At 45.2% G+C, this 25,654-nt stretch overlaps 1 protein-coding gene across 2 annotated transcripts in view; it reads left to right on the top strand.

Annotated features, from left to right (window-relative positions):
* The first annotated feature begins 2,054 nt into the window (after window positions 1–2,054).
* The window catches only part of LOC139050269 (venom metalloproteinase antarease TserMP_A-like), a 36,798-nt gene continuing 13,198 nt past the window's right edge, over window positions 2,055–25,654 (top strand). Inside the window, exons 1-9 of one of the 2 annotated variants that reach the window (XM_070526475.1) lie at window positions 2,055–2,181; window positions 4,386–4,552; window positions 8,252–8,344; window positions 10,057–10,180; window positions 11,356–11,433; window positions 18,517–18,668; window positions 22,090–22,161; window positions 24,613–24,737; window positions 24,904–24,953. In XM_070526475.1, coding sequence (XP_070382576.1) covers window positions 2,118–2,181; window positions 4,386–4,552; window positions 8,252–8,344; window positions 10,057–10,180; window positions 11,356–11,433; window positions 18,517–18,668; window positions 22,090–22,161; window positions 24,613–24,737; window positions 24,904–24,953 — 925 coding nt within the window. In that variant the 5' untranslated portion in view covers window positions 2,055–2,117. The remainder of the gene's footprint in view (window positions 2,182–4,385; window positions 4,553–8,251; window positions 8,345–10,056; window positions 10,181–11,355; window positions 11,434–18,516; window positions 18,669–22,089; window positions 22,162–24,612; window positions 24,738–24,903; window positions 24,954–25,654) is intronic. The other variant, XM_070526476.1, reaches the window with a different exon arrangement.

Here is a 25,654-nt window from a genome sequence, read left to right as displayed (position 1 = left end):
AAATCAGTACGTTCCTCTGATTAAGATAACCAATTATAAACCTCACCCATGGCTTGCCAGATCCATACGCTTACTGCCAAACAGGAACAAGCGCCACTAGAATAGTGGTAAACAACTGCGCACGCAAGCAGCTTGGGACACATACAAAGAATGCTTAAAAATGACCTGCCCAGCCCAGTCTTCAGCTAAATACAAATACTTCACTCATGACTTGCCATCTCTTCTGAAATGTCATTACAGAAAGTTCTGGTACAATATAAGCCCAGATCAGGACCACGATAACATTTCTTTACACAATAATAACACTTCCTTCCAGGTACTCACTGTGCTGCTATTTTCAACGCTTCTTTTTCTCCTATATTCACCACAGAAGATGAGCCTGATGCGCCGGATGTATCGATACTTAACTGCCAATATATGTTTCCTTTAGAAATAACAGTTCATGGAGTCACGTGCCTGATAAATAACCTGAAGCTAAGCACATCCTTTGCATTGACGACATTAATTATAAAATTATGAAGAACACCACCGTAGTATCTAGTAAAGTTCTGCGTCACATTTCCAGGCAACATTAGAGACTGGTGTTGCAACCAGACTGGAAGATACCAAAGGTTATATCAATATTAATGTCAGGTAATGAATACACGCGGTAGCACTACCGTCCAATATCACTAACATCTATATGCTGCAAGATGCTAGAACATGTGATTGCATCAGTTGTATACGGCCACCTGGAAGCCAAAAATTTTTATTCTTTTCTAATCAATACTGATTTCGGAGAAACTTCTCGCGCGAGACGCAATTATTCGAATTAACAGGTGATTACATAAGAACATGGAAGAGGATCTAAAAACTCATTGTGCTTTTCTACACTTTTCTTTTCGAAACCGTTCGACCTTGTACCATATTGATATTTGATTCTCAATTTATCTGCTGTTAGATTGGATTCGTAATCATTACTTGTGCAAGTATAGGCCGAATCTTGGAACTCCGGGGATTCCTAGTACATACATGAGCTTCATAATTACGTAACAATAAACGAATGTTTATCTAACCTCTCAATATTTCATCCCTGATCCCCAAATTACACGTGCATCTGTTGCTCAATGTTAGTTGCATTAGAAAGGATAGCATGACCAAAAAAATTGGTTATGCCTGAATTCTCGCTCTTACTTGTCTATCGGAAGAGAAGCACTGCTAGCATGCTCTCTTAATCTCCGCTTTGGTTAGGTCAGCGTTTGGGACAAAGTTGAATCACAATGTAAAATGTATTATCTTATGCAGAAAGGCATTGTTTTGCTCTGCTTCTTAATGCATTAACGAGGCTGATGCTTCTGCATTTTCAGTTGTTTCAGTAATTAGAACCGATCGCTTACATAATTTCTTTCCGAAATAAAAAAGATAATTGTTGGCTCTGCCTGTTCGGCTGTTTGATTGATAGAAAAGAGTGCATAGGTTCACCACATCGGCATCAAAGTTAGTGGCCATGACACGACGCACCCTACTAAAGTTGAGCCTCATTTCTTTCGAACTCAGTGCTCCAGAACGAATTTGGCATTTGCATAAGAGTCGCACTTACGACTTGCTGTGAGACACTTGATGTAATGAGAATAGGTGACCGCCATCAGGACACCTGGGGGCACATTTTTAGCGTTGAGTGTTCAAATGAGGAGGTATAAACACAATAAGCTTCGAGTTTTACTCCAAGTTCACAATGTCAGGATGAACTTCAACATGGTGGAAATTTTGGCTTGTTGGCTTCGTGTGCCGTCTTGCACTTGTTTTTGTGGTCGTTACGTCTGTGCTATAGAACGTGAAGGTCAGGATGAACTTTATGGTGTTTCTTCATAATAGGTGAATTCGGTCAGTGAAGCCAAGGTCTATATTTTTAGCGTTGAGCGTTGACAGGAGGTGGTGTAAACGTAATAAACTTTCAGTTTGAGTTGAAGGCTTCGATGGCAGGATGAACTTTCCGGAGCGTTAACAATGTGAGCCAAGACGCATTGAGGTACGAACCTTGTGCGGCTTTTGTGGTCCACTATATATAGTAGAAAGACGTGTTGCCGCGCATTTCGATATAGCGAACATAGGCATTCAAAATAACGCTTTATGTGAATATGGGCCTACTAGACAAGCTTGCAATCATGTCTTTCCTTTCGCTTTTCCTATACACCCGAGAAGGTAAATCCGTTTTACGTCTCTTGCATTTCTCTCCCTAGTGACGGCATTGTTATTTAAAACTTAAGAAAATGTAGTTGCAGTTAATCATCGATTAGAAGTGTGATCGGGAGAAACTTCGCGAAGAGCTTTATAATTTATTCATTTTTTTTGCGGCGAGACCCGTGCACGCAAGTCAGTTTAAACTTCTTGAGGCGTACAAACATGCGCTTCAATGCTTAAATACTTCTAGTGTATTTATTGCTTCTTTGTTAAACTCAATGAAAATTGCGCATGTTACACATCATTGTTTAAACCTCCCTTTGCTCATATGTTCAAATAACGTTATTCACTGCGAATGTCGAAAATGTTTGGGTAGTACCCGTCTGTCACAACTTTGTCGATATTCGCAGTGGATAACGTTACTTGAAGATATGAGAAACGTAGTGCCGATAAAGGTATGCACAATGAGGAGTAACTGCACAGTTTGTGCCGCTGGACTAAAAGCTAGGACATAAACGTAGCACAAAACCATTTTAGGAGTATCGGTCGTACATAGTGCAGCGACACAGTGTGAATGAATGAACTGTTGATTCGGTGCGCTGCTCGACAAGAATATGATGGAGTGATTGTTCCTGCCTGAAAAAAAAATGGAGTGAAAAAGAGAAAACACAAAAAGTGTCGAAGGCCTGCGTAGTCGAACGAGAATGTGCACGGGTATTGTTCGTAAATGGTCTTTCTAATAATTTGAAGTAAGCTATAGGTAATAATTTCTTTTAGTAAAATGTAAAACTTCTCTAGTTGTACACTGCGCTGCCACGGTAAATTTTCACTGTCCTGTTCATTCATGCAAGCTGTTGTTTGGGCATCGGTCCGTTGTTGCGATGAATTTGATGCGCACAGCTTTAATGTTCGTCTACAACATTGCGTCTGCGGGTTTGTTTGGTCCCGTAAGTGTATTAGTGGGCTGCCTTTATTACATTGCTCCCGTCACTTGCTAATGCCACTCACATCTATAACTTGAAATGTACCTTCCTCGGTCACAACTTCTCATCGTCATTGCTTGTTTTTGCGACGGTTTACTAAAGCATTTTCAGGGACGTTAGGAATGTTCCAAGAAACTCGAACTTTAACATATTGTAGCTGAAGCTTCTTTCTCGAAGAACAGTTTTTAAAAAACCGTCATCACCAAACAGAACCGCGCCAGCACAGTATTCGCATATTATCAGAAGTATTTTGAAAGGCAAGAAGTCCACATGCCTTGCCCCCTTTTTAATGCATTTAGCTAGAGATCATGGAGCTGGCGCAGGAAAATGAAATCTCACTTCATTCTGACCAACCGATCGCCAGTGACGACTTCATGTTTTATTGAAAAGTTGCACATTCTTCTAAAGAAGGCTCGCTTTCACTATAGTGGCAACGTACTCCCCAAAATGTATTAAATTACATATAAGAAGTTTTCCAGAGAGACCAAAAGTGAATATTCTCACGCCGTGACCCAACATATACAGCAGAAATATATACCCATTTCACACAAAAAGTGCTTGATCAAAACGGCAATGAACAGTGACATAACGCGCTCACACATTTTCTCAGTCATGTTAGCGCTACTTAGATCTGTCTCCTGGTCGTAGTACGTCTATGCATTAGTCTGCGCCTCTTCGACACAAGTTGATTTGTCGTTTCCTTCAGGCAAATTCTCACCTGCTGATCAATAGTACGCGCACTCATTCTCCGAATTATGACATCGCTGAGCTGATCCGGAAAAAAAGCCGTGCACTTTAAAAGGATACTAAAGGTAAAATCTAAATACTAAAGCTTCAACCACAGCATCCAGATGTCTCTCTCGCAACTCACTCATGCACACAATGCTCGGAGAAATGCGAGGAAAACGCTCTCGTCAAGTTAACCTGCCCCCTCCTAGCAAGAGTATCCGCTAGCCGTCCCTCCCCCTTCCACGAGTCAGATGGCGAAATCAAGCGGGCATTCTTCTCGGCTCATACTCGTACGCTTTCCCACCTGCTGTATACGGTGAACAGCAGCCATATTATAGCACTTGGATTTTATGCGGAAGCTCATGGCAGCGTAGACGTCTACGCCGATGACGACGGTGCGAATTGACGAGGACTGTCTGTATAACTGCTATTGCAATCTAAGAGGACTAAACAATTTGGTATTATAGCGGGTTCATTCGACGGTCTGTGTTGTTGATTATCTTTCTTTGGCAGAACAAGGCTTCTATGTGTATCCAACTATTCTACAAGAGAGAACAAATGGCAAAAGCTTGGTTCTACGCCTCAACAGCAATCTCACACTGAATCTTGAAAAAAGCTCGGTGCTGGCTGATAACCTACTACTTGTTACTAGCAGTCACGAAGGACAACTGTTGGACACGGTAAGCGAGCAAAAGCATTATTGCTGCAAACTAGATAGCCTAAAGTACCTTCACAGTTAGCCCGGTATGCTGTACATTTCCCATATTTTTATTGTGTACACGGCCCCCAAATATGATACACGCCCAACATCTCCGTGTTATTGCCCAAAAGAGAAATTTTGTTGTCTTCTCGCCCTCTTGTCAAAACTTATTGACGCCGGCGCTCCGGCGTAATTGCAAATTTTGCGACGACACACATTCGTTTTGTAGCGGGTTTAGCATACTGTGTAATGAGTACATTTGGAATTGTGACGTAGCGGAAATTGTGTTTTCGTGATCATTGTCATGACAAGAATAACAAGATTATCCACGTTTTGAAGAGCAAAAGAAGCGTTCGGAAGAAGACTGATGAGTTCAGAATATATCGTATTCAGGTAAATATTCTGCGTGAAAGTAGAATAGTTCACTTGGTAATTTAAATCGATCACATTCAACGTACAAGCATGGGCGTTGAACATTACAAGTCTTTCGGAACCAGGAATGTACCATAGATTCAAACAGTGCTTGCACATACGGGCGTCCGACATGCGCTGATATCTCATCTAAGCTACAAGTTTAAAAATGTTCAGGGCTGCGAAGAAAGACGTTGAAAGCAGCACGATGACAGTCTGTCGGGTGATTGACTACATATCAGTGGCTACTTTTCCGGACTATCACTTCTTTTAACCTGCTCCGGTAAACAAACACACATCGCGCGTAAAAATAAAATTTCTGCTCTTTATCTCACTCACAGTTGCTTTTTCCTGCAATAGATTGTTTGAAGTACGTACAGGCAGTGTAATTTTCTTGATACATGTAATAATATTGCACATTGCCGAACTAACGTGGCAAGAAAAACTAATTTTAAAGTAATAGGAAGTGTTTTTTTCTGATTAGCAAGTTGCGGCAAAAAATAAATGGTTGTAAGGCAAGTTAACTCTTACTTAATAAAGCGAGAAGGTTACCTTTGGTAGGTAGTGAAATTGTACTGCCATATTTGGATTTCTTTATGAAGCGTACACTAAGCATTGATTTATCGCAGTCTACACTGAAGCATTGGACAGAATTTAAACAAGTAACTTTACACGCAACTTATTAAACTTAGGCGCCCATTCCTGCGTTCAGCGTCGGCGTCCGTCGCCGTAACTGAGCGAACGGCATAGTGAAGCATGAAAGAGCGAGCGCGGAGCGGAGAGGGTGATGGAAGACGGTGATAGCGGAGAGAGCGCGATGAAGAATGTGGAGGAGGAGCGTATGGCGGAAGCGTGAGGGGGAAAGCTTAGTACCGCGCAAGAGGGACTGTGTGACGACGACCGCTACGAGAGGGCGCCAAAGTAACGTGCCGTCGTTTGTTCACCAATGGCATGCTGCGAGCGCGTCAACTGAAGCGCTGCATGAGCAGGGGTCTGGCTGCAGCGGCTGCTGTGAATCACGTCCGGGCGTCGGCCACGCGCTGCCTCTCGCGATCTCCCGATTAGCGAGGCAGTACGCGGCACTCATCACTCCATTTGCAATGTGCCGCACGAGAAAGATTGCCCATGCTAGCCAATGTATCACGAATCGAAAACACGTGTGGGGTTGCGCTCAAATTCGGGATTAGGGAGTATCGTAATCGTCGGTGAATTTTTAGGGGCCCTTTGAAATTCGCGAAACGAAAAAGATGAGATTAGGGCATGTTCGTTTAAAAAAGAGCATCAGTGTTAATATAGGTGCCCTCCCAACTGCAGCAAAAAAACAAAGCCCTACTTACTTTTTTATAGCTTTCTTAAAATGCACATAGCAAACTTGTGTCATTCATAACTATTACTGACGCATACCTGAAAACTGGTCCCAGTCTCAAGTTTTCTTCTAAGTGGCAAGGCAGGCCATCCTGTGGCCTGCAAATAGCAAGCGCTAATATTTGTCTTGAAGTGATAAGTTTTCAATGTAATTCTATCTAATCAGACCATTAAGATATCGAATGCATGAACAAGTTATACGTGCACGCGTCTTAGAAAATTTTGAGTCATGGAGCTACAATTTCATGAGCTAGAGTTTTCGAGGAGGCGTGTATAACGTGCTCATGAATGTGAAATCCAGGAGAGACCACTGTGCGAAATTATGTGCAGATTAAAAACACGCAACGTTCATGAACTCTAACTTCAGAATGTTTCGCACTGTGCCTCAGTACAATTCATTATAAAGTACCAAAATTCTTATGGTATTGGGTAAACGCTGTTGTATATAAAAGGTTTTCTGGTCATCGTCATTCACAGAGGGCTGCAAAGGGAGCCAGTTGAATGTTAACAAGAACTCATGGTAACTGGAAATCCATCTTCGTCAACTCTACCAACACAAGGAGGGTGGAAGGAGCGTTAATTAACGCAAATATTACTCGAAGCACAAAACTGGAAGGGTCACTCAGTGGTGTTGAATTGGACATTAATGCTTTCGCATTCACAACTCATAAAAAGTGCTTAGGCATTCTCAGATTTTTTCCCCCTAGCTAAGACTAATCTTGCAAAATCAGTGTGCACAAGTCATTCACATGAGGAACTTTCACTGTTGTCCTGACGTCACGTGATAGAAAAGCGACGTGTGCGTGACCCGAAATATTTTCACCAATCGTGGAGAGATGATTGCAGAAATGGAATAGAAACGTTTGAAATGGGCTTATGTTATAGCGCCCCATGTTTTGGAAACTTTCATTCTAGGCCAGGGATTCCCCGCATGCCACCCAGGTCCACTGACTGGACTGAGACCGTATTTCACACATCGATACTTTTATTGTTTACAGAATACATATGAGTCTCCTGCACGAGAAATTCCAGATCCGTGCAATACAGTGCCGGCTGTTAAAACCAACCTACAATTAACGCGTTTGTTCAACGTCTGGCTAAAACTTCTTAGATGATGAGCAGAACGCAAAAGGTACTGTTAATCATATGGAAAGAATTAGGTGATACCCTGAAATGAGTATATTGAACGTTATGGAAAGTAGTGCAGGAAGGGAGGAATAAAAAAGGGCGGTAGGACGGAGCACTGTAAATGTAGACGTAGAATATCTACAGTGCTAAATTCTGCACCACGAATTCTTTTCTTGAGTAAAGTAGCGCTCTGTACGGGAGCCCTTTCTTTCCTCATTAATTGTGTTTCTTTTACTGAGGTTACACGCCCATAGCCCACAAAACAGTTGAGTATCTTCAAGATATAGAAGGGTCATAGATACTGTGTCCTGGCGCACTCCTATGAACAGACTCCTCTGCGAAGAATGTTTCATTAATTTATCGTTCCTACGCAAACGTTTACGCTATTATCACAATTTAGTTTCTTTTCTGTATTATTACCTTCAAATGAGCTGCATTTTCTACGAAACCATGATTCTTCTGTAAGTGTTGTGTAAAGAACTTTGAATTATGAAAATGCATGCAGAATCTGTTTTTAGAACTTTTCATATATTTACTACGAAAATGTACCATTTAGTGCCATAAATAATTAAGTCTTAATTGTGTAAAAATTAGGATTGTGGTGAAGCAGCAGAGCATAACGACACGTACAACGCAACTTAAGCAAAAGAAATATTTTACTGTGGAGCTAGAAAAAAAGTGACATTTTTCGCGCGGAATACCCCAGATGCATCGAACAAAGAACCATACATTTTTTCTACGCATCGCGAACTCCAAAATTGACGTGTATACGCAGGTTGACACCTCAGCAATTCAAGAGGTTCTGTACCAGGACGTGCATCATCAATCCTCTCTTGTCTTACGCCAGAGGGAAGGCGTTGTGGAAGTCGTAAGTCCTTTCTTATGCAACTAGTCTGGTTGTACTCACTAGGCAATATGGGTAATGTACTGCTCCAATATTTCATAACAATGTCAGTAACATATTGGGCAGCATATACTTAAAGCCTGTAGTGTGTGGTGTCGTCCTATACAATAAGCGTGCCATATTCGATACGCCTCTCCAGACACCACAAGAGAAAATCTCAGTGACATCTCAACATAGGTTGTGGGTTTGGCTCTCACTGCTGGAAAGGCTGTTTTTTTCACGTCCTCATAGGTTGTGATATGCAGCCTTCAAGTACTGTCCCTGATGCTTTGCTTTTATTTATTGTCTGCGGACTTCATACGGTAATAGGTGATGTAGCATTTATCTGTGTTTACTGAGGACTGAAAGTACAATCATATGCCTCACGCGTTCGAAACCTTCCAGTATGTCAGTCTAGTAGCGTGTCCGTCTCGTATTTTAGTCTAAAAGCTGAAGTCACCGTTTTGTCCGAAGGGCGCATCAATATAGCTCGAAGTATGGCTCGGAATTGCATACGCAGTGCAAGTTACAGCAAACATTCCCTTTCTAAGTACACACCATCTAACCCGTCCTAACACACGAGAACATCGTCCGCTCGATCACGGCGATCACTCACGGTAACAACACTCGCGTGATCTGAAGAATACTAATGGGTAGGCTGCGGGGCTCATGCGCAGATGTCGTAAAATGTGCTGCGCTCACTCTACAACATGTCACTGTTTCGCGACTCCGAAATGTAGCAGCGCATGCGAGATACAGCAGAGCGCCCACTGAAGCGCAATAATTTCCGGCTAGCCCCTTGCCGTCCGCGTCGTTTGCTAACCTTGCACCCGCAGCAATCACGCGACTTGAAACCTGCAGCGCGACGGCCTAGGATGCGCCCAGCGGTATGCTCGTGAAAGTCGGCTCCGAGAGCAGCTCGTGACGTCATGACCTGCCTCACCGCATGGCGCCGGCATTGGCGCCGATGGTGCGAGCGCGTATCACGTGCCTCTAAAAATTTATTTCGCAATAAAATTATCTCGCCTTGTACGACTCAGCCTGCTCCTTCCATAAAGGACATCAGTATTCTTACAGCAGTGTTCGCTAAAATTCAATGTCTATGGACAGCAGGCGGTGTATCTAGTAAGCAAAGTTTGAACTGACACGCAAGAGTACATTGATCTTTGTTTCTTTGTCTTTGTGCCTTTCTTGTGCCCATTTTGCCGGCCTTGCGATGTACGTGGAGCCCTACGCGATTTCCAATGTAGAACCGCCACTCGCAACCAACGTTATGACATATTCTGTGACGTCATGTAAGGACTGACGCCAAATGTTTACCTTTATTAGATTTCAGATGCAGGCTGAGGATGTATGACTAACATAGCGCATCACTCTCTTTTAAAAATAAAGCACCACCGCAAGCGACATACGCTACGCGTACACGTTTGCGCGCGGAAGTGCAGTGTACGTGCCCAGTCCTCTAGGGCTTCCGTTCAGCGCAAGTCTCTCTGTCTCCGAGATGGGCTCACATTTTCGTGTGAGTTCCGCGCACGGGGACACGAAAACTTCATACCGACTGAATGCTAACAGTTTCGCTGTAAAACTTCGACATTACCTTACATTTTTCTTTCGTGCACTTTAAAACGCTGAATACATAGATCTTGCTTACTGTGTTTTTGACTGCGAATGAGTTATACTTGCTCCTATTCTACCAGGAAGGTATTATCAACCACGAACTGAGAATAAAGCCTCTACCACAAGACGAACGTTCGTTACATGATAAAATACTGCACAAGATCTACAAAGTACAAGAGATACACGGCACCTATATTGACAATGGTAAGCGAAGTTCTCCACGCTATTCATGTCATTTTCTTTTTCAGGGGAAAGGTGAACTAGTCATTTTAACTATATCCCATTTCCAGATGTTTCGTATTCCGAAAACTTTGATCACCCATCAAGGTATCTACGAAGCTTTAAGCAGTTATATTGGAACGCGGCTAGAAACGCGATTGATAGGCGTAGAAATCCATCTATAACGTTAATGAGAGAGACAGAGAATAAAAAACATGGAGGAAGCTTAAGGTTCGCCTTTAAGATTGGAAGACCGATAGCATCCAAAGATCTCGGGCTGCTTCTCACGCTTCCCGACAACTGGAGCGTATGTAACCGAAATGCGTTGGACGTCGAGATCGTCAGGAGAAGCCTTCGCCTCCAACGTTTCAGTGGTGGTATTGATCTGCGGTGAGTTGGGGTGCTCTTGTTGTGCTTCTTCCACTTTCCGACAGCTGATCCCACAGTAGCTGAACAGAAGCTGTATTGGTTTAGTATTTGTGCGTTTCAGCTGAAGCAACGTGCGCAGCGCAACTGAAAGCGCCATCTTGTCGCTCTATAGCAAACTGCCACACGAGAAAGGTCGATATTGTCTTCTTCCTTATTGTAGGTACAATACTGGCTAGCTTATTTTAGGCCTAATGTTTGCAGACGTCAAAAAAGTCCAAAGGAGGGCTTCAACACCTCGCGGCACACACTCACTTAAAATATTGTCCTGACTGGTTTGAGTTGTAACCTTGACTATGGCGGAAAAATAGCCAGCGAATCAAATACAGAGCGATGCTACGTGAGAGATACCTCTGGACAGGGCAGTGAGGTCGCAACAACCGGCTTACCGTTTGTATGGTAGAAAATTCTCGTTAACTAGTCCTGTTTCTTGTCTAATATTCGGTCGTTTTCGTACTGGTATACGTATATAGCACCTGTTGCTTATTACTTATGTCTGCTGTTCTATCTATGCACAAGAAAGTGAATACGCTTTAATGCCTGTCATCTGCACATGATTACAGCGGTTGGCAACAACATCGATAGTCGCTGCTCCAGTACTTTCCCTTTGTTTCACCACAGTCGTTAAACCACTTCGAGGTGACAAATTACAATAGATATTAAGCCGCTCAATAATACTCCACAACTTCCAGCTTACTGCGCAGCGAAGAAAATATGTGTGTCTATTTTTGCAGAGCCGACGCTCTCACAAGTATACCAAGGCTCATATGGGCTCAACCAACGCAATAGAAGAGGCGGAAGAAATCCAAAGGGTAAGTAGTGGAGATCTCAATTTTAGATGATTGCATATGTTTTACTATTTGCCCTTTCGTTATGATCCGCGTCAAAGCACTGAAGAACACTCGAATAGCTTAGAAATCCACCTAATGCTTATAAATTCAGCCTGAAACTTAAATAAGCACAGGTTTCGTTCGCGAGCTTTATCTAGGTATTTATCACTGTTAGAGGTTTCTACACACCACATTATCCATTCGTCATGCACCGCATCAAATGTAGTTGGACTTCAATTCAAACAAATTGGCAGCGGGAGAGTTTTTTTACCTAAATAAAAAATTACGTAAAATATATTGCAGAACACCCGGCCATGCTGGTAACGTTATGTATACTCGCGGGGTGAAAATTCCAACAAAAATAACCTGAAGATGACTATTGACGTTAATGCGATTATCATTGCAGCAACCTAGCAGCACACCGTAGCGCCAACGCGAAAGCACGTCACGTATGACCCATGTACTGCAGCTGGGATCCTCTCTCGCGCTTTCCTCCGCAGACGGTGGTCCACCTAGCGGCGCGCCGTGAACTACACATCTCGGTGCATGGCCTCTGAGATGGCAGCGGAGTCGTTTGGAGTATGGTGCATGCTGCTTAGACAAAGACTATCAGGCCCCTTGGTTAACCCCGTTTCTTCTCGTTTAGACAAAGTTTGGCGTTTCCGTCGTCGCAAAGATTTTAGCGATGCCTTTTTTGGAACAGACGTAAACAGAACATTTATTTTTTGCTTAAGGCTCAGTCGGACTAAGGCTACTCAGCCAGCCTCACACTCGTGAGTCCGTGTAAGTTCGCGTGAGTCGACTCATAAGCGAGTTTGCTTACATATGTGATATCCACTTTCCATTCACTTTTGAGCTCAGCACTGTCGTTGGCAAGGGCGCGGTGACAATAAAGCCAAATGAGGATGAGCCACCATCTCCAGAATTCCCCTCTCGAGATGGCATTGAACCAGCTGACTGGTGTGACGAGTTCCCTATGAAATTTCGCCGATGGCAATTGGGATTGCAACGAGTGGGCTCGTTCCCGTACCAACTAGCGTGACAGTAGATACTGCTTGGTTGCGCTAAGCTTCCGGAAATACATGCAGGATTCAAGGGAAACAAATGACTTGCGTAGACAGGTATTAACGCACATTAAATACCAGAACATAAGCACTGAGCATGTGTCGGGTATCACAATGCTTCAAAATCTTTCGGAGCCGTCAACTTTCATTGCACAGCACCCTACGAAAGTAACAGCTGACGACCTCCAATGACTTTGGTGTTTAAATGGGATTCTTATAACACAGAAAGCAGCCCTGCTTGTGTTTGTCCGTACCCCATCAATAGTAATAAATAGACAATAATGCCATGTTTTACGGGATGAGGACCCCACAATACATCGGCGACCACAATTATCTCAATTTCCATCCAGATACCTCTTCAGCAAAGAAGCATGCCAGAATACCCACTTACTTCTCACATAAGGATATTTTACGCTGCGGAGAGGTGGCCTGAATAAATAACACAATAATAAAACAGACCAGAAGGTATATTCCTGCAATGGTCTAATTTGAGAAAACTGAGTTATTGCTGTGTTTTCCTGAGTAAACTAGCCAAAATAAATGCATTCAGTAAATCTGGGCCACGGAGCAAGAAACATATAGGAGTGGAAACTCCGCTGTTTGCGGCGACCAGAAAAGGTCACAAGCCCATGGAGCCGTTATCGTGCTGGCGGCGCCTGGCGGCCTGGAAAGAAATTACCGCCGTTGAGAGCGCGCCGTGCGCCGGAGCCGCTGCCCGAGCGCTGCACTTTTTTTCGCTGCGGCTTCTACGACGCGCCGCATGGCGTCGCCACTGTATACGGCCCCGTCGGTGCATACAACAATTGTGACCTTATCTGGTCGCCCGCGCTCGCTCGCGCTGACGGGAGTTTCACTTCCTAAATGTCTTACTACGTGATCTGGGCACTGCTTGTTCCCCTTTGGTTAAAAACGCTGCGAAAAGGGAAAGAATAAAAAGAGCCAATGCACACGTTGAGATCTTGCGGTCTGCCTTCTACCGCGACCTCCGCTCGGGCCGTACACCTTGGAGTGCCTCGATGTCCTTCTCGCCCGCCGCTCCATGCAGGGTGGAGACAACCACGGCGTGTGCTATGGCGTCGGACACCCGAATCGCGCGTACACACGAGCGCCGGCAACGTGCCCCTACGGCGTCAGTGAGAGGCGTCTACTACGGCGTCCGTCATTCGGGTGCCCAACGCCGTAGTAGGCGCCCCCGTTGTCTCCACCCTGTATGGAGCGGCAAGCCCGGATGACATCGAGGCACCCTACCGGTTAACAGCACCCTCTCGGTATAGCCGGGCGCGCGTAAATCGCGGAGGTCATAGTCAGGCGTTTTGAAATACATATTCAGACAAGACTGAACAAATGTGGTACGGTTTTGATCACACCTCACACCAGAAATTTTCAAAGGATTTTTCGTAAGACAGCGACCCACACCTACGCACCCCTACCACTTGGCCTAAGAATCTGTGTGCAACAAGCATGTGACGCTCCCTCGGTCATAATCTTCGTTGGCCTGCCAGGCTCACTAGGCAACATTGGTCACCGCACCAATAAACACCGGCGAGCACAGCTGAGCACAGCTGCTCGGCCGTCACTCATTGTTCATCACCACCACGCTGCAGAGCGTATGTCTAAGGGAGGGTGCATGTAGCCCTCCGTCGTTCAAGAACTCGGGCGGATCGTGACACTGGGGACGAGTGCCCACGGATCGTCCCATGCCGCCGCGAGTGGCGAAACACCTCCCCCCATTGCTGCCACCATGTCATTGTCCGGAAGGCTCGAGACGTTCGAGGGAGATGGGTCCGCCTGGAAAATTTACGAGGAGCAAGTGCACGTGTTCTTCCGCGCAAACGACACACCCGAGGCCAAACAGTGGGGCATTTTCCTGGCCAGCTGCGTGACCAGCGTCTTCGGTCTCCTGCTCGACATTTTCAAGCCAGCTACGCTGCATGTTAAGATGCTGGGTGAGCTGCCCGCCATACTGCTCTCGCATTTCAACACAGCAACGTCCACACTAATGGAGAGTTCGCGCTCCAACAACCGTAGCCGCCCGGAAGAAGAGACCCTCGGGCAGTTCGTCGTTGCTCTACGAGGGTTAGCGACTGCCTGCGCCTTCGGGAACCAGCTGGACTCGTTACTCCGGGACCGTTTTGTCTGCGGCATAAACAACCCCGCCATGCAGACGCGACTCCTAGAGCTTCCCGACCCCTCTCTGGACGACGTCGTTAAGGCAGCGCTGGCAATGGAAGATGCCGCCAAGGTCGCCGTCGAGATTGCCCGTGTGACTGGCTCATCATCGGCGGAAGCGGCGGTCAACAAGTTGGCGACAAAGGGCAGTACCTGCGGTCGCTGTGGTGGTGCCCACTCTCCCTCACGGTGCCAGTTTTCTCAAGCGCAGTGCTTCACGTGCGGAAAAACTGGGCACCTGGCACGGGTATGCCGAAGGGGGAGGATGAACAGCAAACAGCACTAGCAGTCTGGTTCAAGCCTAGGTTCCACGCAAGCCCGCGGCCAGGGTAGCCGTCGCAAGGGTACACGGCGTGGGCGTGCGGCAGCAGGCTCGAGTTTTTCCGCGGCCAGGCTCCACGTCGTGGCCGAGGACCCACCAATTTTCGACATGTGGCACACAGGCTTTGTTCTGTCGTCTGTGCCACCACACATGCTGACCGTTGAAGTCTGCGGGCACCCCAGTTTCATGGAGCAGGACACACGGGCCAGCGTAATGGTCATGGCCGGGAAACTGTTCAAGCGTACCTTCCCCGGCGTGTCCGTCGAATCTTCGGGCGGGATGCTGCGCAGCTACTCCGGGCAGCTCTCCCAGGTCTAGGGTCAGGCTCAGGTCAGCGTTAGCTTTGGCGACAGGGAGGCCACCCTAGCTCTGTACTTAACTAAGGGGTCGTCGCCGACGCTGCTGGGCCGAAACTGGATTCATGCACTGGGCGTTCGTCTGCCAGAGTACCAGGAAGTCAGCCTGCATACGGTGAAAGACGTCTCCAGCCTCCTAACCAAGTTAAACTCCCTGTCGCTTCCATCCTACCCGTCCTCCAGCGAGACGGCAGTGTCAGGATCTGCGGGAATTTCAAGGTTATCTTCAACCCTGTCGCTACCGTCGAGAAGTACCCGTTGCCCAGGATTGAAGATCTCTGGTCAGCGTTGTTCGGTGGACAGAAGTTCACCAAGCTCGACCTCCGAGATGCTTACCTGCAGCTGGTGCTCCAGGATGCCTCCCGGAAGTATGTCACAATATGGAATACATTGGGGCTCTTCCAGTACACGCGCTTACCGTTTGGCGCGGCCTCAGCCCCACCATATTTGAGAGGGAGATGGACACCCTCTTCAGGGGCATGAGACACGTGGTGGTGTACTTGGACGACATCCTGGTTACCGGCAGCGACGATGGGGGCCACCTGCAGATCGTGCACAACGTCCTGGCACGGCTGCAGGATGCCGGTCTCATGCTAAAGCTGGAAAAGTGCATTTTCCTGCCGCAGTGTTGAATACTTGGGACATGTCATTTCACAGGCTGGCCCAGCCCCGGCTCCACGCAAAGTTGATGCACGCACAGCTGCTCGGCGGTCAGTCATTGTTCAACACCACCACGCTGCGGAGCGTCTGTCTAACGGAGGGTGCCTCGAGCCCTCCCTCGTTCATGAACCCGGGCGGATCGTGACAGTGTGAAAAGATTTAGTGAAGAGCGGCAGGCGCCCAGCAGCCAAGTTGGCGTGAAAGAGGTTAATTGAGTTCATTGAAAAGCGATACATGCCGAGTGCCATACGCCGAGTGACTGAATTCGGATTAGGCTGCATTAGACCATGGTCTCCACACTGATCCACATTAACATAAAAAAGGAGCAATCGGCACTGATTTATTTCCTAGGAAGTGTCAAGAATATGCTGCACACCTTCAACTGTCATGAGAAATTAAAAAAATATTTAGAAAGGTGAAACTTCTTTAAACCTAAATTTCTTTTAAATATATGATGCAGGGAAGCGCATTGCATATTAACGGGTCTTGCTTAAAAATAGCAAAATAATTGTGCATTATTTATGTGTCGAAATTGCAAGAAATTCCACATATACACGCGCGTGAAAATTGCGGAAAGTTCCGGATAAGTAAACTGGTCATAGGCGCCAGAGGACTCTCTTCGTGATGATAAGTTACGTCATTACCCGCATGTAAGGGATTAAAACGTAGTTTTACTCGCGTGCGCACTTATCCTTGCCATTCTAGCGGCAAGGGTCGAGTAGTGAAGTTCTACATATCAGTGGCGGTCGTCACTTGTGCTAATAATTAGCATCACCACGTTCTTGCATATATTATCAATGTATTTGGTGGCGCGCCAGCGTAGCAACAGTTCCTTTCGCCCGCTCGACACCGTCGAGGTGTGCACGCGAAATCGCGTCGCAGCCAATGGGAAATTTAGGTGCCATTTCACTGCTACAGACGCCAGCTTTTTCGCTCGATAAGCGATTTGATGCTTTAGCATCGATGCTGTTGCACCCACTGTAGCGTCCTTTTGTCGAACAACAATAACCGTCCCCTGCCTTGCATGCGTGTGCTTACTTAAAAGCTCCGCGCTCGCTACCTTCCTTTCAACGACACTATGACACGCTCATAACGTACGAGCCAATCTTGGCCGAGGCGTAGCGTGCGCGCAGTGTTAAAGAAAGGAAAGGCAGGCACTATGAAGATTTCTGGTCTGTGACACAAATTTAGTTTGTACCTCTGAGTGAGTGTTTGTTATCAAAGCAGGCATTGGGCTGTTCATGATGCGCGAAGAAGACGATTGTACCTCGTGTTCTTCCCGGCTTAGCTGGCACCTTCTGGATGGCCACAACTTCTTAATCTGTCAAAAACCCAATGTCACGAAATTTTAGCGTCTGCTACGCTACTCAAGGGGCGTCAACGTCATACCGAAGTTCACAGAGGTCCTGAGGAACTACAGATTTTCCCATAATTTTCACCTTTTGCTTCACGTTCTTGATATCATGGTCATGACAATGAAGGCGTTTCTTAATTTCATCACGTTGCATGCATGTGTGTTGTTTAGTGACGCAAGGGCCGGGTATGGCCAAAGAGCGCCATGACTGATAATGTTATTTTAAGCGCTGATTTGTTAGTTGCGATGGTGGGATGTAACATGGCTGTAAAGTGGCCTGAAATGAATCAGTGTCATGGAAGCGTAAAATAATATACAGTATAAAATTATGGTAGTGATACATGTTGTGGTCTGTGGATATAGTACGCGTGATAAGTGATCATGGAGCTAAAATGCAAGAATATGTAAATAGCACCTATGAGTAGACAGCACTTTGAATAGAACTTTGAATAGACAGCATATGGACAGATTTCTCGAAGCCGTTCATTTTACATGGTAAGTCCAAAAGTAAGGTAGGCTTCTAATCCACCGCTGCGAACTTCAAGATGACCTTCTATTCCGCTTCCTACCCTGGCCAGAAGCAAAACAGTTTTTCCCATTGCCTCGACTTCTCACACAGTTCCACTTCTTCGTAGAGGCTTCTCGTTTGGCCTTCTCACTCACTCCAGAACACATTCCAATATTGAAGAGAAACCAACATTTCGAGGACGACAAGCATTTTCGCTCATCACAGAAGAAGGAGACCTTAAAATCAGCTATTGGAAGGAGCTCTTAGTATTGAAAGTGCTACAATTTGTTACAACTGAGTTTTAGAAGTAGAGCTTAAAGTAGGAAAGAGTAAAATATTGAAATTTCACCAACCTAGAGAACAAACAGAAAACCGTTCTAAATGTGGTGTGCGTTGTGCTCCACCACTGCAGCCAAAAAATAATACGAAGTTGTAGTATCAAAACAATTCGAGCAGTTCGTGCTCACGATCGCAATATTCGTGCTACGGGCATGAATGTGTTTTATTGCTGGCAACTTTTTGTGGCAGAATTCTTGGCTATCACTTCTTAGAATGATTTGGAGTTCGGTGAAAATAGCTTTAATATATACAAGGAACGGTAATGAAAATGGTCACTTTGCTTTCATGTGTAGATCATCATTCCCCGAAAGATAAAGAAGAGGAGCGATCAACGTACCCGGAAAAGTTTACTGTGGAGCTTCACGTTGTTTCTGACTCGGTGCATCAGGAAGTCTTTAAAAATAATGAGGAGTTAATTGCTTATCTGGCAGTCATGACTAACGCAGTGAGTACCTCTTGTAACTTATTAAGGACAACGTTGCTCGGAGTTTTTAAGTTCTAAGTATTTATTTTTTCTTACCGAGAACTTATCTTTCTTTATATATTTTTGCTTTGAACGGCTGTAGCCGTGCGCGGAGCATTTGTATTATTCTCACATATTTACGTAAGCGGATTCCTCGACTCCGCGTAACTTAAGGTTCGATTTTTCAGTTGTAGCATTTTTGTGTGACTGATTCTTCTGCCCTGTGACGAGGTGTAGCCGGCGACACCAAAACCTGCCACCGGTCTCTTTGCACTATTACGCTGTGGTGTTTCATTGACAAGGTGAAGGAGTGCTTCGTAGAAAAGGAAAAAAAAAGGAAAAAGGCAGCGTACCAAAAGTACGCTTTTAAAACCTGCTGAACTTCCAAGTTAGACATACAGTATGGACACAGAGGATATACTGAATGATGTTCAAACTTAGTGGTTTTGGCACGTAAAACCCCAAATATTATTAAGATGTTCAAACTTGTGGAACCATTCCTCGCAAAAAAAGTAGGAAAGCTGGATTGCAAAGTGAGGAACACACGCATGCGTATGTTAATCCCATTACTTGAGACACCCAGTGGTCAAAAAGTCTTGTTTACGATTCAGATGAAAGAAGCGTTGTTTCATTTAAACAGCTAGTGTTCTTCTTTCTTATATAGTAAGCTTCGACTAACTCCCGTGCGTTGTGATTTTTGCATCTGTCGAGAATTTATTTCGCCGAAACGTGATTCACACATGGAGGCCTTGCAGCGTGTGGGAAAATGTGCTTTGTCGTATTTTTAAAAGGTTTAGATCATGCTCCCTGGCTGGTTCATTTATACAGTGCCCGGCCTGTCCCGTGTAGCGTAGCCGGGGAGCTTGGAAGAAGCAACCATGCGATCGTATGCAGGGTAATGCAAGCATACTATTTAGGAAAGAGAAAACCTTAAGCGCATAAGTGATACAATGCATTTCGACCAGAGACGAGGTGGTTAGACGTCTTGCTGTCTCAGGTATTGAGAATGGAGTGTGCGTGCGGGTATTTGTCCACATATTCATCAGTCTCTACGGTAAACAAATAAGTTTCAAGGGCTGTGATGGTAAGTGTGTTTTCCTTTTTGTTTGTGCCCTTTGTAGCCCATATGATTTTCATCAAATACTACCTAGGCGTAAACACGTTTTCTCCTGAAGGGCTCCTTGCAAAAGTACGGCGGGTATCACGTTGGATGTGAAAGTATTTCAGGATGAATTTCCAGTTCATATCAACTTCCTGCATGACGGAATATGAATCGTTCTCGTAAAACGCTAGAACCCTAAAACGCACCCTAAAACTAAGGTGCTGGTGAAGTACTGTGTGTCCTTGCCAAGCAGTCTGTGGTGGTCAAGAGTCTGTAGCAGTCGCGGATGATGTACTGTTAATAATGTACTATAGTGCGAGTGCCTGTTTATGTTTGTGATGTCGACCATAATAGCTTCGACGTTCTAGCTTGGGTGATCTCCAAGTGTGCGTAAGAAAATATGCTTGCGTTGCTTCCTTTACGTTAGAAATACGATGTTCTAATTATGGGCGTTGGAACTTCCGTTTTAACCCGTTGTTTTGTCCAGTGGGATGCTTCTGGCCATACATGAGCCAGACATTAGCAGAGACATGGTGAGCCTATGTGAGAGCATCGAAGATAAGTCGATTGCTGCCTCCTCTGGCGTTGTCATGTTACCAAGTATGGTGAATAAGTCTCCGTTGTCAGTGAAGCTTGAAGCCATGGTTCACATTATCTCAAAACATACCCTTGTCCATGACACTTTCAAGAATGCTCCGCACCCGCCCCAACATGTTTGGGTACAGCTTTCGATAACTATGCTGCTATAGAAACAAGATCTCCATCCGGAACCAGCAAAAGTCATACCGAGTATCACTGGCTGAATAAAATTATTGTTGAACATGTAAATAAATATGAAGAAAGGCCTTCATTTAAGTGTTATTGGCTACATCTGTGCGCATCGTAAAGAAAAAATATGGGTCGTGCAGGTTGTGTGCAGATAATCTACAAGCGAGTCTTGCAGCAAAAAAAAAAAGAAAAAACGCACACCTCCCCGATCGTATCTACGACTGCATTGATCCTCTACTGTGGGCTGCTTATTTTTCGTACGTGGACCTCAGATCTAGATTCGCAACTCTGGCAACCATGAGGTCATTAAATTGGCGAATTCCAATACCTTCGGAAAAGGAAAACTGCGCTCATAAACCTATTAATCCAGTTCAAGTTTATTATACGTAATGCCGTGTCGTTCTTGCAATGCCCCTCCTATCCTTCCGCCGTTTGTGGACACACTTATCCGCAGCCTGAAGTAGAACATTTTATTTTCAAATATAGCCTAGACGTTAACATCTTCAGTAGCATTAAATTTCATGAGTACATTGAGCACAACTCTCCTCTTTACGTAGTCCTCGCATGCCTCGATAGGGCTGCACTGACCTTGATCTCCTAGTTGTCGCTTTTGTGACCTCGAAACTTTGTCGTTTTCACCTTACCAGTAAGCACGGTGTTCGATTCGACCTACAAGTCGTCACAGTCACCAGCATGAAGCTACTGCGCTAGCTACGAGGCCATGAAAGATTTTGGGATCTGTGCCCTTATTTCCTATGTCTTCCTCCCAAATTTGGTAAGGTAAATCACGGAGCCGCTTGCACGCTCAACAATGACAATTTTCATTTTTCCAGCATGATCAAGCTTGGCTTGACGTGGCACTCTGTCGCGCTTAGGAGGCTGGCGCATACGCGGTGCCCGTAGGTTTCATCTCAAAGCATTCAGACCCCCTCGATGAACGACCTAAATATATCTCATGCACAAAAGTAAATGGCTTGTGGCATTGGACTGCACATCGGAAGTGCCGCTTGCACCTAAACTTCATGGCCCACTACACTGACCCCTTCGACAGTCTGGCGTACCTCGGTGACATTACTTACGTAATTTTCAGGGTCACGTGCATTGGGAGTCATTATGACATTACCAGTTTCGTTCATGTCACCGTTTTTAAAAGTCTGCACCGTATGATTTCTGAATTACTCCCTCTCTGGGCACCGTATGCAATGTGGATAATGCTACGATGCGGCGGACGACTTGTGAAGAAGAGGACTATATTCTCCGGTTCTCTGAGTGTATTAGTAGCTACATCTCTGGCTGTCAGAAAGCATCATTTTATATTAAATAAACGACTCACCTTAGCAGAATGTTGAACATATGCCCAGCAATAACGTCCTTGAGAGATTCATTCCTGCAGACAGACTGCGCACCCCTAAATTTCTAACCAACACAAATGGGAATTTATTAAAATAATGCATACCAAGATTCAACATACTACTTATAAGGAACAACTGTTTCGTTAAGCAAGTCACAAATGCACATAATGCTGTATTTCAGGTGAACCTAAGATACCTGGACATGAAAAATCCGCGGATAAGGTTCATCCTCGTTGGAATTACACGTAGCAAAGTAAGTGTTGCAACCCGTGTTCACCAGCACAAGAGAACACAACTGAGAAGAACACATCGGTTCTGCTCTGTAGTTAAACCGTGTTAGTGTTCTTTCTGCAACGAGAGATAGTACGTGAGATCTCTAATCCCCTATTACTGGCATTAGCGTATGGTGGCTAATGCCACCATACGTGAACACCATTCACGTGAACAAGTGAAAAGAGCACTTGGTGCTTTGTTCTCAAGCTTTTGCTCCGCGTTTCCGCTCTGTGCTCAGTAGTTGCACCCCACAAAAAAAAAAAACACCTTGTTCCGGCCAAGACGGGTTTAATCCTTCTAAAGCGACTTTGCTAGGTGTCATTTTCCACACCATCGAAAAACTGACCACGTGTACCTTCACAGTGTAAGCTCATAACTAGCCGACGACTTTTGCAGTAAACGTAGGAATGGTGCCGGGACTGGCGCTTTCCTGCCGTCCCCCAAATTTCTAGACTCACAGCTAGTTCAAGAAGAATGTTAGAGCAGCAGCAAGAGTAATCGTTGGGCCATAACTGTGACATCATTTGGCAAGGAGCTTTAGGTGTGGATAGTACCACACAAGTAGTCTGCATTAGACGGCCCTGATAGCTAGAAAAAAAAATTAAGGCCGCAATTCCGTAACGGGAACTATCGGAAACGTGCGAAGCTTGTGCTCGTCGTTAAGACTAGTGTACCGCCGTTTGTTGCGCGCCGCTTTGCCAAGCAGCTCGGAAGCAACGTTAACTCACCTAGGCAGCGCCACTTTACTCTCCGAACTAACAGCTTTACACACATAACGGCATGTGCGAATCACGTGCGACCCATTGCGCATGCTCAGTGCTGCCCTCCGCTGCCTCCGAGACTCTTGCGCGGGCACCACCCCGAAGACCAGAAGGCACAGCCTCCCTCCCTGTCTTTCCGCGATCAAGAATTACCGCGAAATGTGCGTTAGTACACTAGGAACACCTATAGTATGCCTTTGTGCCCATACCGGGCTTCAGGCGACATACTTGTCACCTAAATACCGTTTTGCACTGTACTGAGAGATGATTTCCTCCTAGAATATTGACGACTGCAACATGGAATGTGAAGCATTCGTATTGCATTGCTCGTGACATATATTTCATACATTAGGCTGGCTACAGTGGCGCTTTTGACGCCGGTGCGAGTAGCCATATTGCCCCGACCTTGACAGAACTGAGAGCCACTCGGTGCAATTCGGCGCCACATGCTAGGCGTGTTGTCTGGCTCCCAGAAGAAAACAACGACGAAGTTGCCAGAACAGCTTTATAAAAGATCTATAGCGTCAACCGAAGTCTTTTGTGGCTTTGTCTGTGACAAACTGGCGGAGGTGCTGGGTATCGTTCCGATACCGATATTTTCTGTCACAATACACTACTTTGCGTTAAGAGAACAACGCGGCCCCCAGTTAAACGTGCACCATGGCAAGCAAAGGTTTTATCCTATCTTTTGGGCAACCGATCGCACTTGGCGTTTCTTGGTGACGTTCCTTTGACGCACCCACCAAGCACAATGCCGCCTATATATTGTACTTCGACTAGACTCAGCGTCCGCAGTATGCTATAACGAATGCTCAACAACGTAAATAACACAATCAATAAATTAGATGCATCAACATTCTAGCACTTCCCTCTATAAAAATTTGGGCGTGGCTAGCCGATAAATCCGTAGTCGCTTGGGTAATCAACACAAGCCTATGGATGTTCAGCCAAAGTGGCCAGTGACTTCAAGAGATGAAAATATAGCAGTGCACTTTTTGTACCACAACTTTGTAGTTGGGTGTCCAAAACTACAAAGAAGTAAATAATACCTTAAGAGCATGTAACGGTCTAATGACACCTTCTCGGTCAACGTACTTACCACTAGTGCAACTCAACTGCAGTAAAAGCCACAGAGAAAAGAGGCAACCACTGGAGAAAAAAATATTGTTTTTCTTTCTTTCCATGACACAAAACTGGGCTGGTTTGCAGTCTTCAACACACAGTCTACCAACCAGCAGGCGTGAGGTCCTCATAATTTTGAATATGGCCATGTGGATAAAAAATCGAAGATGAATTATGCTCTTGGCAGCGTCAGTGTCCGGAGTTTGCATTTCTTATGATCTCAACACAACCGACATTTCGCCCATGACATGCTGTCTAGTTTGCATGTTTGAAAGTTATTTAAGAGCACCAGCACTCTCGATGAAAAAACGAAAAAACGGAAACGATTACTGTCTCCTACATTTTCCCAGAGGTACATGTAGTGTCTTGTATGTCGCTATCTTTTATTTTTATTTACTTTGTGTGTGTGTGTGACAGTGCGCTGCTGCGATCTTCCGGCGAAACCACTTACAATATAACAACAACATGCTAAATGCCCTCAAATAATGAAAATCACTCTAATTACAAGCATCCCTCCCTCAAAAGCTTTTCCTTGCATTTCCACACAGGACGATCCTTTCGTTATACATAAGCAGGGATACCTTTTTGCGGCAGGCACATTAGACGCGCTGAAAGCCTATTACAGGGAAGGCAAAATACCTGGAAAGCCTGACACGATCTATCTTGCAACCGGGTAAGCGAACGTATTTTATATATTTTCGGTAGCGATAGGTGCATTGTCAGGTATATTGGATTGGCCATAAAGAAATGTTACAAACAAGACATTGCAGCTCGTGTACAGAAATGTATAGAGCTTCGTTTTCTGAGGCACACTCTCCAATAATTATCTTTCATTACAGCCAAGATCTCGCAAGGGTTAAAGATGGAAAGATGGACCCAACGGTAACAGGTGAGTCTTATGTGTTTCGAAAGGACTAAATGTACTGGTGCACATCCTACACTCCTCCATGACTGCGGTGTTAAGGTGTGTACGACGTAGATATGTCCACCTTATTTACTATCAAACTTACTGAAGTATCTTACGAAAGTTTGGTAATTTTGTTGTCATAGGAGTGATTGCAGTCGATTAAGCTTGTCGTGCGTTCAGTGCAGTACTCAGTTTGTCCTACTGGCCCCCTTTCTACGGATATGGTTAAGTGGTCTAAAGCCAGTTCTTTTATCCCATTACCCACAATACCCCTACAGGCCCCATGTTTAAGGAAATCAATGCACACACTTTTCGCACAAAAGTTTAAGTCAGGAGAGCTAGGGGTTGTGCCAAAATCATGAGGGAGAAGCCTCACAAGAATGCCCAAATGTATATATGTACCTTCTCTCGCAGTAAAACCTCAGTTGATGTTTAGCGCTCGTCCTGTCATCTTATCTGTCGGTGTCCCTGTTATTCGCGCTAGCCTTTTGATTGATGATGACACACCAACTAGCCCAGCTTTCTGCCTTGATAGCTGACAACAGAGCAGAGCTTTCCTCTTATTATGAGTGGTCCCAACAAATATCCGCAGAAATGCCACTAGAGGCAAAACTTAACTGCAACATTTGTGCAGAATTCACCCATAAATAGTATGTCTCTCGTTGACGCCATCTATAGTGTTT

Source organism: Dermacentor albipictus, chromosome 10 (genome assembly GCF_038994185.2).
Source record: "Dermacentor albipictus isolate Rhodes 1998 colony chromosome 10, USDA_Dalb.pri_finalv2, whole genome shotgun sequence".
NCBI classification, from domain to species: Eukaryota; Metazoa; Arthropoda; class Arachnida; order Ixodida; family Ixodidae; genus Dermacentor; species Dermacentor albipictus.
Note: the sequence above shows the minus strand (reverse complement) of the source record. Positions and strands in the feature narration are given on the sequence as shown.